At 39.6% G+C, this 17018-nt stretch overlaps 1 protein-coding gene across 34 annotated transcripts in view; it reads left to right on the top strand.

Moving 5' to 3' along the window:
- CLASP2 (cytoplasmic linker associated protein 2) overlaps positions 1-17018 on the top strand; it is a 271237-nt gene that overhangs the window by 27488 nt on the left and 226731 nt on the right. For all 34 annotated transcript variants that reach the window (XR_012157456.1, XR_012157457.1, XM_073333055.1 and 31 more), the window contains exons 4-6: positions 2933-3024; positions 4182-4257; positions 7488-7585. Coding sequence is in view for 32 of the 34 variants with exons in the window: in XM_073333055.1 (XP_073189156.1) it covers positions 2933-3024; positions 4182-4257; positions 7488-7585 (266 nt within the window). In the remaining 2 variants the exon portion in view is untranslated. The remainder of the gene's footprint in view (positions 1-2932; positions 3025-4181; positions 4258-7487; positions 7586-17018) is intronic.

Consider the following 17018-nt stretch of genomic DNA (forward strand, 5'->3'; position numbering starts at 1 on the left):
AATTAATTAAAAGCCTATAGGGTGAATAATACATCCACATAAGGATAGTCTTGTGGTTAAGACGCTGGATTACAGCTCAGAAAATCTGGGTTCCTGGATCTGCCACATACTTCCTGCCTGACCTTGGGCAAAGCAGTTAATCTCCCTGAGCTTCAGTTCCCCACGTATAAAATGGGCTAAAAATACTTTCCATCTTTTGTCTGTCTTGTGTACTTAAGCTATGTCTACACTGTGCACCTTACAGTGGCATGGCTGTGCTGCTACAGCCGTGCCTCTGTAAGGTACACAGTATGGCTGCTCTTTGTCAGCAGGAGAACTCTTGCCTGCCGACAAAATAAAACGACCCCCAACAAGGATAAGTAGTTTTGTCGGCAGGAGAGCATCACCTGCCAACAAAGCACTGTCTACACAGGTGATTTTTGTCAGTCAAACTTTTGTTGGTCGGGGGTGTTTTTTCACACCCCTTAGTGACAAAAAGCTTTACAGATGAAGGTGCAGTGTAGACATAGCCATAGACTGTAAGTTCCTTGAGTCAGAAACTGTCTTTTACTATGTGTTTATGCAGTGCCTTGCACAACGGGACTCTGTTTATGGTTGGGTTTCTGGGTGGTTCTGTAAGACTCCTATTAATGTAAGTCTGAAAAATGAAAGATTGCCTAATAGGATTTATCACTTAAGCAGTATTATTGTGGAGTCTTGGAACAGGGGTCATCAATAGGAATGCTATTGTTACTCAACTACTACTAATTCCCTCTTAAGGAAATCCTCTTTATAAGTTTAGATATGGAGATGAATAGGGAGACTCGTTTAGTTTTGCAAACCAGAGCAAGGTACTTTAAACCTCTAAAACTGGCATATGTTTGTTCAGAGATGTGGGGATGAATGTGCAGGGAACTTGGATCTACAAATCGCATCCACAACTAGAGATAATGTTTGAAAATTTGTGAGACAAAAAGTATTCTGGTGTAATTTAAGCAACCTTAAAAATGCATAGTTCTCTCCTGCACTCCTCCTGTCCCTTTTCCTCAACCAAAAAAGACTTAGTCGCATGTGTTTCTTACTGAGCATTTAATCACTTCTATAATAGCCTGTTCCCAAGGATCTGTTGAGTTGCTTGCTGGTAAACTTCCTTTTCTTACATTGAGATGTTGAGGATGCTTATTTCTGAAAAGTAAATAAAATACAAAAAACCCAAAAGCAATAAAACACAGAACAAAACATGGGAAGATATAGTAGCATAATTTTAAAAATACAGCAAGTAAATGCATGGGTTTGGTAAACCAAATACGAGAAGGAGATGTTAACTATTGCTAGAGAGCAGATTTCTCAGAGACCTATGTGATTAAGTCCCTTTTTGGAGGGATGAGTGGTAGTGGAGGGGGTAGCCTAAATAATCCTAAATTTCTGTTTGAAGATGTTTGTTTTACTACCCTACAATGTCTTGCAGTTACTTCTCTGCCTATTTCTTGTCTGTCTGTCTGTCTGGCAAGAAGACTTGCTTATTTTCTCTCTTACCTCAGAAGATGGGCTAGTTGGAGATGGATGTTTTCTTTCTTGCCAGCGTATGCTTTATTGTTCACCTGTGCTGTTTTGGCAAGGAAGTAGTGCTTGTCTTCTCTAGTTTGTTCTCTTTACAATTTATACAAGGTAAAATGTAAAATTTGTCAAGTGAAAATTTATTTAAAAATTTTGATTACTGTAACCTTCTTATAGCTATTTTAAAATGTGCTACATAATAATGAAAAAGGATGTTATCTAGTGTTTAGTACTTCTTACACTACCTCTTTTTGATTAGCATTGTTGCTTTCAGTAACATGAATGCAATTTGAATAGTTTACATAGGTATGCCACAGTGTGCTGTTTGGTGCAACTATGCTACATCAGAATTGTGGTACTTGGAGAGGCTTAATTATAGAATGCTGCATACACTGAAAAATATGCTATTCCTCAGGCAGTGTGCAGTCGTTGCTAGGCGACATTCTCAGATGCCTGCTCAAAGATGGCAGCATTGCAGCTGAAGGGGCTTGCAGTTTGTGTCTATGCACTTGCTTTTAAATATCACTGGAATTCCAGAGTTTTGTAAGCTCCAAGTTGCAGCATTAACAGATGATGTAGAGCTCCAGAACTCCTGGAAAATGGAGAATTAAAAAAGATAAAACGAGAAGGGAATTAATAAAGACAGATAAGACACTGAAAAATAACATGCAGGAGAGCAGATGAGGGATTGTTTAGTGTAAGAAATTCAGTGTAAGAATTTGGTGTAAGAAAGTAAAAGAAATGGCAAGAGATCAACGCAAAGCATACTGAGAAGAAGAGACAAATGGAATTGGAGAGAAAAATAGAACCAAGATAAATGAATGGGGAAAAAATTAAAATATAAAATGAAGAAATGCAGAAGAAATTTAATGCAAGTGTAGAAGAATGAGTACTGGAAGAGACTAAAAACTGGGAATGGGAGGAGATTTTGATCGGGAAATAAGTAAACTATTGGACAAAATAAATAAAGAAAAACCTTTGCTTTAAGCCACAGTAGTAAGTTTTAAAGTTTTGCGTTGGCTTTGCAGTTGAGTTACAAAAGGAAAAATATTTCAAAATATATAGAATTAGGGGAATGAAATATTGGGAGTGTATAAAGACAAACCATTTTAGAAATGTTTCTGGTGTGAGATATTTTCTGTTGCTTATTGTAAATAATCCAATGATTGGGAGAGGAGGCGGAGTTGGTTAGTGTTCCATGTTGTAAAGCCTGTTTTAAAAAAACCCCCAAAACCTCATTTTTGTTCAAAACTTTCCTCTACTTTACAAAACAAAACTTCAGAATATTATCATCATATCAATAGTTTCTGATGAAGTTTCGATTTAAACATTATAGACGGTGAACAGGTTGTATTGTGCTACTAGTGATTCAAAGCAATTGTTTTTGTTTTAATAGTGTATTTGGGACCGTCTTGCTGTTGGTTTTAAACACAAGAACTACCGATCCCGAGAAGGAGTGTGTTTGTGTCTTGTTGCAACCTTAAATATGTAAGTTTTTTGTTTTTATGGAGACATAAAATATTAAAATTAGCATTCTATCCTGTTTTGTTTCTGAATGACTTTTCCATCTGACTTTATACTGTAAGGTGCCTAATGCATTTAAAAAATGCTCTTACTAAATTGGATGATCTGAGCAATTGACTCGTCCAAGCTTTCTGGAGTTAGCTGAAAGAATGTTCTTTTGGCGCGTGCGTGCATATGTGTATGTATACTGTGACAAAGTTCCTGCTCTACCTTGGTGGGTCTTGCACTTATTGGCGGATTTGGTCGCCTGGGAGCTTCACGGCAGCCCTCAGCTTGGCCGTTTTTCTGAACCCACAGTCCAGGTCGACTCCTCCTGTGTCTGACCAGGAGTTGGGAGGATTTGGGGGGAACCCGGGCCCGCCCTCTACTCCGGGTTCCAGCCCAGAGCCCTGTGGAATGCAGCTGTCTAGAGTGCCTCCTGGAGCAGCTGTGCGACAGCTACAACTCCCTGGGCTACTTCCCAATGGCCTCCTCCCAATACCTTCTTTATCCTCACCCTAGGACCTTCCTCCTGGTGTCTGATAATGCTTGTACTCCTCAGTCCTCCAACAGTCCGTGTTCTCACTCTCAGTACTTAGTGCCTCTTGCTCCCAGCTCCTCACATGCACACCGCAAACTGAAGTGCGCCCCTTTTTAAAACCCAGGTGCCTTGATTAGCCTGCCTTAATTGATTCTAGCAGCTTCTTGATTGGCTGCAGGTGTTCTAATCAGCCTGTCTTAATTGTCTCCAGAAGGTTCGTGATGGTTCTGGATCCTTCCCTGTTACCTTACTCAGGGAAAAGGGACCTACTTAGCCTGGGGCTAATATATCTGCCTACTGTTACTCTCCTGTAGCCATCTGGCCTGACCCTGTCACAATACATCTATCTATCTATCTATCTATCTATAATACACACACACACAGTGTGTGTGTATAAATATATATACACACTCTGTGTGTGTGTGTGTGTGTGTATGTGTGTGTGTATATATATATATATATATATATATATATATGCGCACCAAGAGCTGGCGATCCATGAAAATGTTTACTTTAGCAATGCTAAGCTACAAAGTAAAACTTCTGTTTTGGTGTGGAAAAAGTGTTTTTCTCTTTCTTAATTGATTTATTTCATTTTTAGTTATGGTGCACAACCACTAATCCTCAGTAAGTTGGTACCACACTTATGCATCTTGTCTGGAGACTCCAATAGTCAGGTAAGGATTTTATTGCTATATATTACTAGTACAGTGTGCATTTTGATATTAAAAAAACATGGTAAATTGATGTTATGTCCTGAAAGAAAAATCTTTATGGATCTTTTTTATGCTGTCTTTTAATTCCACCTATTCAAGCCTTACCTGTTGGCTTTTTCTCCCTGAGCCTTATGTGTTGCCAGATGGACACAGTGTTGTGGGAGAACCGTTACGGTGTGCCTGCCTCCGTGGGGCCTGTTGGCTCTCTCATCTCATTTGTTTCCTGTCTCCAGTAGCTTAAATCAAATCACTGTTTGATAGTCATTTTCTGTAGAACATATTCAGAGAAAAGCAACAAAAATAATTGAATGACAGGAAGGATTAACCTCAGATGGAAGATTAAAATGAAATTTGTATAGCTTGACTAAGGAAACATAACAAGTACAAAGTGAACACATCTTGCAGAATGCAGACAGGTGAGGCGAGATATTTAGGGAGGTATAAGGACTATAGCCAAGGCTAAGATTTTGTCAGGGTTATTTTTAATAAAAGTCATGGACATGTTGCAGGTAATAAACAAAAATTTGCAGAAGCCATGACCTGTCTGTGACTTTTGCTGCTGCGGCTCAGTGGTTTCCCCCCTGGAAGCTTCAGGGAGTCCCCTCTCCACCTACTGCGGCTGGAAGCTGCAGGGGTGACCATATTTCCCAAAGAGAAAACTGGACACCCCCAGCTGCTCGCCCGAGACGTTCCCCCTCCCTGTGCTAGGCTCTCGCTCGTTGATGGAACCCTGAGGAGGGCCCCCTCAGGTGCATGTCACCTGTTGCTGGAACCTTGAAGGGGGCCCTGTTGCCTGTCGTTGGTGTTGTCTGTCCTGGAGCCCTGCCAGGGCATCGCTGGCTACCAGCTCTAGAATCCTGCAGCCCCAGAGAATGTCACAGAGATTTCTGAAGTCACGGATTTCATGACCTCCATGACATAAACATAGCTTTAACTACAGCTAGTAAGGAGATGAAATTAAGCAAAGAGATCGCTAAAATGAAAATGAGGAGAAAAGTTCTGAATAGTGACATCTGCACTATTGAATAGCCTTCAGATTGAAGTGGTTGAAGCCTCACTTGTGGTTTGTTTAAAATAGGACTTGAGAAAGCACTAGAAAATACAGTAAGGAAAAAAGTTTTGATAGGGTACCGACTAGATTAGAGGTGGGCAAACTACAGCCTGCGGGCCACATCCGGCCAGTGGGACCGTTCTGCCTGGCCCCTGAGCTCCTGGCCTGGGAGGCTAGCCCCCGGCCCCTCCCCCACACAGCATCAGCTCACTGCGCCAATGCTGTGGGCAGCAGGGCTGTGAGCTCCTGGGGCAGCGCAGCTGCAGAGCCTGGCCTGACCCGGTGCTCTGTGCTGTGCGGTGCGTGGCTGGCTCCAGTTGGGCGACGCAGCTGCCTGTCCTGGTGTAGTCGTGCCGCCAGCCACCAGTGCTCCAGGCAGCGTGGTGAGGGGGGTTGGATAGAGGGCAGGGGAGTTTGGGGGGTGGTCAGGAGCTGGGGACGGTCAGGGAGAAGGGGTGGTTGGATGGGGCAGGGGTCCCTGGAGGGGGTGCAGTGAGGAAGGATGGAGGTTGGATGGGGAGGCAGGGGGCAGTTAGAGAGAAGAGGTGGTTGGATGGGGCGGGGGGGGCAGTTAGGAGTGGGGGGTCCAGGGGCAATCAGGGGGACAGAGAGCAGGGGGTGTGGATGGGGCAGGGGTCCCGGGTGGGCTGTCGGGGTGAAAAGCATGGGGGGGGGCTGGGCTACGCCTGGCTGTTAGCGGAGGCACAGCCTCCTCTAACCTGCCCTCCATACAATTTCTGAAACCCAATGCAGCCCTAAGGCCAAAAAGTTTGCCCTCCCCTGGACTAGGTAATGGGTCTTCCATCTAATTTATATGCTTTTGCTTTCAATTAGGCTGGATTCCTGTCTCCTAATAGCATAGGGAGTTGTTTTGAAGTCTGAAAGAAGCTCTGGCATTTTGTGGCTCCTTTTTTTTTTTTTAAACAAGTCATGGTATGGGATATATCTTAATAAAGTGAGTGTGTTGTGGACCGCCTGCTTTTCTGTTCACCGATCAATAGGGTTCCTGAACCAAGTACATTAAAACTTTACATGGAATAGTAATACAGTATTAAGGAATTGTTTGTTTTTAGCTATCTTTAATATGATAGGTATGATGTAGTTTTTGGAGATACTCTTTCTTCTTTCTCTTCCCCCACTCCTTCTCTGCATATATTTCTCTACTAGCTGGTCCCCTTATTCTTTCCCTACCTGTGATTCTTTGTGGTGGTGCTATTAGTGGAGGCAGGAAGGCTGGCTTTTGCTTGTTTCTGGCTGCTTTTTCAGGCAATCAGGTTCTTATTTATGGTGAAAAGCAAAACTGGATTAGAAGCAGCTGGCAACAGAGGAACCAGCACTATTTGATCAGAATATATGGAATAATGTTTGGGATTGTTGATCTAGTGTAATAGGACTTTGAAGAAATTACTTCCCCCACCCCGCCCGTTTGATATCTGTGTCATCCCCTCCAGTGTTTCTGTTTGTAGTGTCACTGGGATGGCCACCTCCCCAGTGCCCCCTCTTGGCTAGAGGTCACTCTGCAGGTGGGCCTGCCTCAGTCTCCTCCTTCCCCTTCCCCCTTTCAAGGGGGTTTCTTGGCTTTTTGAGAGTCCAGTGAAACAACCCTGCTTAGGGTATGGGTTTATTAACTTAGAGTTCAAAACTGAACACAAAAGCCTTCCCCCAGCTTTAAGCTGGCCACAGCCTCAAACTCCCCTGGTGTCTCAGTGTCATTCCTTCCTTAGCAGGCTACTTCCAGCCTTCCTGCCCCCATAACTGAAGCGACTTCCCTGGTCTCAAGATCTTCTCTGCAGAAGCCTTTCTCACTCTTTTTGTAGTCTTTCTAAGCATTCCCCCATCTTTGCTGCTTCCTGCTGCTCTTTATAGGAGAATCAACTTCTTCATAGCCAGTTGGTTCTACTAATTAACCCCAGGCCGCATTCCAGGTGTGGTAGGCTAATTGAATGGGGAATGGCTGGAAAGGTCCTTGAAATAGCTTTTTGTTAGCCACCTCTTCCATCCTCATGCGTCCAACTATTTGTGGGGCAAACCTGCATGTTTGGTTGTCATAGGGGCTCTGGAAGATTGCTTATTCATTGTGTTACATCAAATATGATCTTCTATAATTTTTTAAAAATCTTAATTAAATATGCATTCACAGGTGAGAGATGCTGCATTATTGGCAATTGTGGAGATTTATAGACATGTAGGAGAGAAAGTAAGAGCAGACCTTAATAAGAGGGGAATTCCCTCTGCAAGGTAAGTAATTTTTTTTAATTTTGACCACTTAATTATTTTGATCAGTGCCTAGAATGCATTAAAATCCTGCTGCTGTTAAATATGCAGTGCCATTTTTTACACTGTCTGACAATTGCTTTTGTTTATATTATAACATCATTGCTGTTCCTAATTCTGCTTGTTATGTAACAAATTATATGTAACCAGAATTGAAAACTCCTTACTTACTTTTCTGCTGGAAGATGCATGGCCTATATGATGCAAACAGCTTTACATCCAACAATCAAATCAGATTTTTTTTAAAGTAGACCTGGGCAAATAATGGGGAAAAATCCTTTAATGTAATAAAAAAAATCATAATGAACTTTGAACAAATTATTCAAATATATTGTGTCCAACTGTAAATTTGGGTGAATAGTTGTGTGAGAAATTATTCATTGGAAAATATTTGGAAATCATCCAGTAACCTATTCTACAAATATTATTTAACCTGTTCTAATTCTAACATATTAGCAGAAGGATTTCTTTCTTAAGGATTAAGAGTACAAAAACTGGAGAGATTTGAAAGAGTTGCTTAATTCATATTCCCAAACAGTTCAAAAGTTGATATTTAACTATCCAAAGTCACAGCTTGTCCGCACCAGGTAATTGGAATAGGTAGGAGCAAGACATGGCTCAACTAAACCCCTTCCTGTGTCAAGACAGGATTCAAGGCATCCCCATTCTGATAGAAAGGATAAGCATAAGCTAATAGGTGACAGTTAAGACCATGCTGCAAATGGTGGATCTGATGACTGCAGCTATATTCCTAGTACCCGTCTCCTCCACATTTTCATGAGAGGCAACCTAAGTGGACCTTAAGTTCCAAGTGGAAGCAAACATCAAAGGGACTTACGTTTTATCTGGGTGATAAATTATCTTTTGGTCTCTCTATCCTGGTGACAGTCCAGGGACAAACTGCAATTAGGAACGTATTTCCGAATTCCTACCTTTTAAATTGTAGTGACTATGGATGTGTCCATTTTGAAATGGGTAAACCACACACAAATATTCCACTCTCAGGGAACTTGGTTTCTCCAGGAGCAGCATCTGCATGTAAATGTACCTGAGATGAGTGGATGCACATAGGACCAATAGCTTCCTGTTTTCCCAAAAGGTTTTCCTGGTTCAAACGGGCAGTTGGACCATCATGTTTTGCAAAAACTAGCAGAGAAGTACTGGTGCTTCTTATGAAGCCCTTCAGGGGAGGGGAGTTGGCTCTGTTCCACAAAACATTTTACAGCCATTCTGTATCTGGCATGCAAGGAGAATACAGTAGTAGCTCTTGCAAGTGGTCGCTGGATCAAAGAGGGGTAGATGAAATCATTCCCCTCAACATAAAGCTATCATTTTCTGCTCTGGTACTGACAAAAAGCAAAACTTCTGTGTGCCTGTCTATTCCAGTAGCAAAACTCAGGAAAGACAAACGTTAAATAATCCTGGTAAGTTCTATGCTGGTTTAGACTGACATGGTTCTCGGTTCTGTTTGTAAATAGTGAAGGCCAATCTTCATCATATTGAGAGTCTGACAGCTGATCATTACTCTTATAGAAACTTATTTTTACTGCTGTGTGGATGATTAACTTTCATTATTTTAAAGTACTATAGATGGTCTACAGTTTGAATACAACTACTTTAAATTGACTCATTCAGAGCTTCTCAACTATTCCTTTATGACAGTGACTTACAAAGTGGATCATGAAGTTGTAAAGTTAATACGTAACTGAAAATGTTTCCCTTTAGTATTTGTACACATATATAGTTTAGAATGTCTGTATTGTTTTAGTGTGTGTGTGTACCTGCTTAGTTTGCATAAAAAATTATTCATGTAAAATCTTACAGATGATGCTTCAGTTCACTCTGCTCTAAAGCACTGGCAAAGCAATGCTTGCGTCCTAAGTTGAGGAAGGCAGAAAAGTTAATTAAGCGCAGTTTGTAAGAAATTTTGTGTAACTTCATTAATATACGGGGCATATCACATGTAGATAATGCCAAACAAAGTTTGTAACACTTCTAATTAAGATTCCACTAGGTTTAAAAGGTCCAGTAATCTGTGTTTTGGGGTTTGTTTTATGTCTGTCTGGTGGTTCATTTTTGCATTAAATATGGAGGGGCTTTATAAAAACTTAAAAATTTTCACGTAAAGTACAGCTCTCGGTTGTTGCAGGGTAATTTGTATACAAGGTTGTTTGCACCTTCTGCCAGGCTGGATCTAAATTCTGTGTTAAGACTCTGGTTTCTAAGGCAAATGGGAAAGTCTGCAACGTTTTCATTGAAATGAAGTAATGGAGATTTTTATTGAATTAAACCTGAAGACCAATACAGTCAGTACAGTACACCACCTTGTGTTTGTTGTAATACGAAATGCAGTTTATTGTACTAATCCATCACAGATTTCTGCATGCCACAGATTTTTGTATTGGCAACTCATAATTGTATCCAAGAAGTTGAAGGGAAGCTGGGAATTTTGACAGATGTGTTGAGGGCATTGTTGGGGCTTTTGACACACACAAAAAAAAGGCTTGGGTGGTTTCAGTTATGAGGTAAACACATAGGTTGGGTACTTTGCTGAAATAATTTTGTTTTTAAATTTCCACCATTCAGGCTTCAGAGATTACCCCACTGAAATAAATGACACAGCTTAAACCTTTCAGAGCTCTGTTTCAGGCGGTCTGCATACTTGGGAGGACAGCTCAGTATAAGTTTGCATTGAGAGTTATCTTCTCACCCATGAATGAAAGAGAGCCACTTTTTAAAAATGAAGGCTGTAAATTGTGGCGCAAGCTTAATTGTGGAATATAGTGTCCTGTTCATGTATAGAATTGGTCAGGGTGGATTTGATTTAAATCACTAGTCAGAAAGACTCAATTTAATCATGGATTTCTACATAAAAGTGCATTCTTGTTGGTTGTTATAACCTTAATACATATTCTTCACAACTCCGAGATAGATGTAGGTTTCATTTTTAGAAGGTACTCATTATATATTTTTTAAGTGATTTATTCTGAAAACTTTTCAGATTGGTTTTACAGCTATATCAGAAAATGAATGATTGTTTGGTTATTTCATTTACCAAATGTAATTGAAGCAGATATTTATGAAGTCATTGGGAGGTGAACTATCTCCAATTCAACAGGTTAATCATTAATATTTGGAGGATTTTCTTGCCATGCTGTATTAGGAGGAGAACATCACCAGACAGACATTTAAATTTGTTTAACTAAAACAACAAAGTTATGTATTCTGGATTTTTTTCTTCAACAGCAAACCTTAAAATATTAACCAAAGAAGCATATGAATTTTTGAATTTAGTTAAACATTCACGTTTTTTAAAATCAGGTTTGTTTTTGTTAAAATTCTTTTAAACTAAAATAGTTAAATGAAATTTAAAAAACAAAAATCAACATCAGCCAGGTCAACATAAGAAACTTAAAATATTGGCTTCTGCAGCTAACTCAGTCATCTTCACCTTCATTTTCTTGTTTGTTCATAATCTGGAAAGAAAATCAAGATTTCCTGCTTTTTCAGGTTCCCAGTGATTTCTGAATTTGGCATGAATTAGTCCAAAGGAAGAAAATATTCTTTCTACATCAGCAGAAGAAACTACTGCTGTTAAAAGTGAGATTATCACTTCAGCGGTCTCTAAATCCAAGTGCTTAAGTGAATTCCACCAGTTCACTGGTGTGACTTCCTTTAAAACATCAGCAAACATATATTTCTTGAATGGTTCACCCTTAGCTCTGAAGTTTATTATAGTTTGCATTATGGAGGGATGACGGCAGTTAAGGTTTGACCCTGGTACCAAGTGTTGAGAATATTTGTAAGACAATGAGCTGGAGATAGTGCTTGTCCCATTTGTTTTTTTAATACTTGTAATTTAACTCTGTCATTGCATATTTCTCTTTTTAAGATCTCACTCAGTGCCTTCCAAATTTCAACAGCATCAGTAATAAAACAGCTATTTCCCTGCATTTTGTTCAAGGCTCCGGAAATAGGCTTCAGGTTACTCAGCATGTGTTCAGCATTTCTCTTAAGCCCAATGTTGAGAACTTTGGGTGTGACCGTGCCATCTGTTTTTTCACAATTTTGTTCGCAAACTGTCATCAGATTAGGCCAGTTCTTGATCTAGTGCTCAAAGCAGTCCACTGCTGAGTTCCATCTCACATCTTGTGGGAGAGTTAGCTTCGTTCTTTCCACTTTTTTCAGAACAGCTGCTGCAAAGTAGTTGTTGTGGAAGTATTTTGCAATTTTAACGTTAGCCTTTATTTCTGGAACACTGAAGTCTTTGGTTAGGAGGTGCATCAAATGAGCACTGCAACCATATGTTAGCTTGGGACTCTCTTCTAAATAATTTCTTCTCATCTTGGATACATTTGTAGCATTGTCTGTGACCAAGCTGTGTACTAGACATTTGAATTTTTTTTTCACAGTTTGTTATAGCTCTTACTGCTGCTACTTGTAAGTATTCTGCTTTGTGAGCATTTCCTGACATATTGATGTTTCTGTAAGGAAGACATTCCCTTCTTCTGTGGTCACACAAGCACATACAACTGGATCATTGTGGACGTTGCTCCACCCATCAAGACTCAGGTTAACAATTTTACCCTCTAGACCTTTTGCACACTGCTCAATTTCTCTTTCATACACTTTATCCAGCAATTTGCCTGTGACATCTGTTCTGTTGGATGGCCTGTATCCTGGTTTTCATGACTGAATCATGTTAATGAAGTGTGGGTTATCAATCATCTGGAAAGGAGAGTTTGTAGCATAAACAAACCGGGCAATTTTTTCATCAATTACCTCTTTTAGTAGTCTGCGGTTCTTGTCACAAACTTATCTGTGGTTGTTTCTGAATGATGGAGATTTTTTTTTTTTTTTTTTTTTGCTACAGGTGATACACTGTGGCTATGTGACATACATGATGTGACTGAAACACTATCATTGGTAGATAACTCTGAAACTGTAGAAAATGATGGTGATCTTGAAGGTGGATAGTCTTCAGAATCCTGTATGTTGAGGATGGATTCTCTTAAACAAAATAAGTCAATGCAGTTATTTAATTATTATTCCCATACTGCTCATTTAGTATTACTCAGTACTACTTTAAAGGTGAAATTATAAAAGGAAGATTTGCCTATTTCAGCTATTTTTTTATCACAACTGCATCTAAAATGATAGTACCATAGAGTAACAACTATATTTTTTGCTCAAACATGAGAATTCAAGAGTAGTCCAGAAGGAAGACAGTCAGTCCTTAAGGAAGAAGTATGGAATAAAAAAGTTTACCAACCTGAAGATCCTGCATGTTCAGACATGTTCCTTTCATCATCTTCAACACAGCTTCCTCCTGAGAAGGAACGCTTCTCATGATGTTTCATTCGGGCAACCAGGCCTTGCATTTCTTTGTTGCACTGTTTGCATTTTGCACGCATGCCTGTCTCATCCACAGGTAGAGGAACTTCATTAAAATATTCCCAAACTGGGTCTCTTTTACGGTAGGCTACCATTATAGGTTTTCCCTTCTGGTGAGAAAAGGGTATGGTAGATCTCAAATCCAATGAAGGCTACATTCAGAAAGACCTCAAGACTTCTGAAATATGCTGCTCAAACAGTGTCACTTTTGTTTATACTGCCTGTCCCTCCGTTCTCACTTTTATCTCCAGACTTCTCATTGTCCAGATCTCTTTGAACTTTTTCATTGAACATTCATTGAACTTTTTGAAACTTTGCACTTTTAGGGAGAGGTAAGGGATTGACTCTGTGTACACAAATTTGCAGAGGGACAGTAGGGTTGAGGTCTGTTATTTCTCACCTCTAGCTAGTTATTTATTTATTTATTTTAAAACTTTTTTTTGCTGTAAACAAGCATGTTATGTCGGGAGACACAAATCCACAGTTTGAAAACTGCAAAACTAAACATCTCTGATGGTATCTTCCAGACTGAGCACTGAGTCCCATTGGGTAGATAGAAAGATTAACCTAAATAATCTATACAGAAGCCTCTGGAACCCGATAAGATTGGTTCCTAATCCATAAACTATTGGAACTCATTTACAAAACTTTTCGTCAACATTACATGAATATATTGTCTCATACTATAGAATTAGAATTTATAATCCCTATTCCATGATGATATATCTTTGAGCTATAATGTATCTTAATTGAAACTATCTTTAGATTGGATTTTTTTGATAAAACGCTTTTTGACGAAAAAACCTATTTTAAATAAAAAAAAATTGATTTTTATCCACCCTGGAATGGGTTATAGTAACATTAGCATGTGAACTTTCTGTGCTAGAAATATAGACAAAAAAAATAACCAGCACGTACATGATGAAGGGAAAGACCGATGTAAAATGCAAGAGGTGGCAATAATTGACCCTTCAGCACTGAAGTATTAAATTACATCTTTCTTAGCAAGAGTTGCTGCCAAATCTAGGATAAATTTTCATTCCAGTATAGCCTGCCAGAGGTGAGATTAGGGATATTTCAGGGTTTATCTATCTGGGGATATTAATCAACAGAATTCTAGCAATATAATTATTACTCTAGCTATGTTGGTGTAACTCCCCATGTAGACACTCTTCTTAAACCCAAAAGAAAATAGAATAGTTGTGTCAGTGCATGTATGTAAAGAGAATCTTGGAAAAAACACTTGCTTAAAAATTATTGCATAGGTGGTTGAACCAACATGAAAAGAATTGAATGTAGTTATTCTGTATAGTGTATTAATTTTTTTATGAACTTGCAGCTTGAAATGCTTTCGTAAAAATTTCTTTGAGGTCACACTGTGACCTAATTAAAAATGTGAGGTTCAAAATTAAAACAGCATAATGTATGGTTTTTGTGAATTACTGTTGTCTCAAACATATTGTTCTTGTTCTGATGATTACAGTGAAGTGACTGTTCCAAAATGAAGAGTTGTGCGAATAAATCAGAAAAACTGTGCAAACCTACTGCAAAAGAAAAATTAGATAAAATTTTGGATGAGGTGGAGTTAAGGTCGTAAAACACACACAACCTTTCCCGCCCCCCAAGAATATTGGATATGGAACACTGCCTAATATAATATAATATAATTAATATACGTGAAGAACTGTATGAAATGTGGCAGGTCTCTACCTCATTCTGTGTAATCTTATATTGTGCCTTCTCAGTGAGTACACATGGAGAGCAGGACAGGGTGGAGCATTCCACTGCTGTATAGTAAATAGTTCAATATAAAAATATTAATAGTTATTTGATTTTTTTTAAAAGGTTTATTCTAGGTTAAAAAAACGTTAAGATTGCAAAGTCAGAAAATGCTGAAGTTAAGGTTTTCCACGTGCTGATAACTTTGTCCTTGGCTCTTTATACACCATGAATATGTTCTTTGAGTATATGAATACTTTTTTTAACCACGTGATTTATTCATTATTCAGTGTGCAGGTTGGATGGTGAATGAAATGGGTATGCGATGAATGAGGTGAGGGTCGAAAGGCAACTTTCGTCATGAATTACAGAGGTTGAATTGTGTACAGTGAATGGGCCCACATGTTGAACAGTGAGGAAAAGTGATGCATTCATAAGTCAGGAAATGCCAAGTTAAGTTTGCTCCTGCAGTGTTAATTCTGCCTTCATGTGTGTATGCAAGGTAATAGTTTTCAATTACATGATAAAATACTGTTTTTTAAATAAGACTGCCTCATTCAATGCACAAATGGATTGATGACTAGGAAGTATTTATTCTTTTAACATACGTTTTGTATGAAGTAATATGTTGTTGGGAACTGTTGACATTTGGCCGTAACTGAGTTGTGCAAATGTACAGCTGCACAAGGTGTCATGTAAGTTATGGTTGTGCTTAAAACTAGGATTCAAGGTAACCAGTATTACATCTAAAATTGAGGCTTATGTTAGACTCAGTTACCATATTGAGACTAGACCATTGATCCATTTAGTTGGGTATACTGTGTCTAACAGTGGCTATCAGTATGAAGAATGATTCAGAGAAAGGCATAAAAATCAGTCTCCAGTTGTGCAATGTTATTCCATGGAGGCAGATTTCTTCCGAAACCCATCTAGCCATCAGTTTCTGTCCTGAAGTATAAGGACTAATAAACCATTGAAGTTTTATTCTAGAATAGATATACAAGTCTCTTCTGTTTTGCATAAACATCTCACCCTTATTTAATCTTAGTAAGTTTTAGAGGGTGAGTAATACCGTGTGGCATTAAATTTCACAAGAAGGTTGCCAGCATTTCCGTAGGGATATCTAAATTTACTAATTGCTAGTAAGGTCAAATGGTACATGTGAAAATTCCATAAAAGGTATGATACTATCATGGGTAGTAACTCAGGGTTTTGTCTCATTCTTTCATATATACCTGACATTTGTCACTGCTATACTTTTAGTAATGTCACTTAAGTGTATATGTAGTCTGAGATTTATGTGCATAACAGGGTAGATGACCATGTACACACCCATACGTGTTCTTCATACCCACACCAAATGTCCACGTATGCTGTGCTGGATATGGGCAGAATGCTTTCTAAACACATATTCCCACATTCACACTGCTGCTTTCGCTAGCCAATGTTAGCGCTGTCATTTCAGGGCCAGTATTCTGGGATACTGTGCATCGCAGGAGATGCTCTAGGAACCACATGGCTGTGTGGTCTTGGTACTGGCTACCTCCTTCACACATTGGCCAGTGGCAATTCCTGCTCACCTTTCCCTCCTGCCAAACTATATGGAAGAGATGGAGCAACTGAATGATCATCTGGCTCTACTCTTGCTCCTTATTGTGGGACTAATGTTTATGCAACAGCATAGGTGACCAGCAAGATGCTGGGTGGAATCTAGGCAGAACTTTCTGACACGCCAAAGATGGGAGGCCATGAAGTTGAGTGACATTCCGTTCAGGTCCCTTGAAACAGATATGGTGATTTCCAGTATTTCCCACAGATTGCTTCTGGTACAGGAGAATCACCACAGTGTAATAGGATCAAATTGTTTTGGAAACCTGGGATGACAAGCAGTGGCTTCAGAACTTCTGAATGAGGAAACAGACCTTCGTGGAGCTGTGTGAGGAGCTTGTACCACACTTCCAGTGCTAGAACATTTGATTGAGGAAAGCCATACCAGTGCAGACAGGCTGGGAAGTCCACTGTTGGGGTCGTGATTGTGCAGGTTTGCAAGGCTAGTAATGGTGTGATCCCATGAGTGGCTCCCATAAGCAGAGTTCTTCCAGTGATTGCACATGTGCATTCTTCTCTAGGTGTGCGCATGCCCACCCACAGTTACCGTAATTTTTCCCTCTGTGGTACCGGTCTCGGTGGTTCAAGTGTCCTCTGTTGCCATGCAACTTTAGTACCGGTATAAAGCACCCAGCTGACCCCGCATCCTCTCAGTTCCTTCTTACTGCCTGTGATG

Source organism: Lepidochelys kempii, chromosome 2, assembly GCF_965140265.1.
Source record: "Lepidochelys kempii isolate rLepKem1 chromosome 2, rLepKem1.hap2, whole genome shotgun sequence".
Lineage (NCBI taxonomy): Eukaryota > Metazoa > Chordata > Testudines > Cheloniidae > Lepidochelys > Lepidochelys kempii.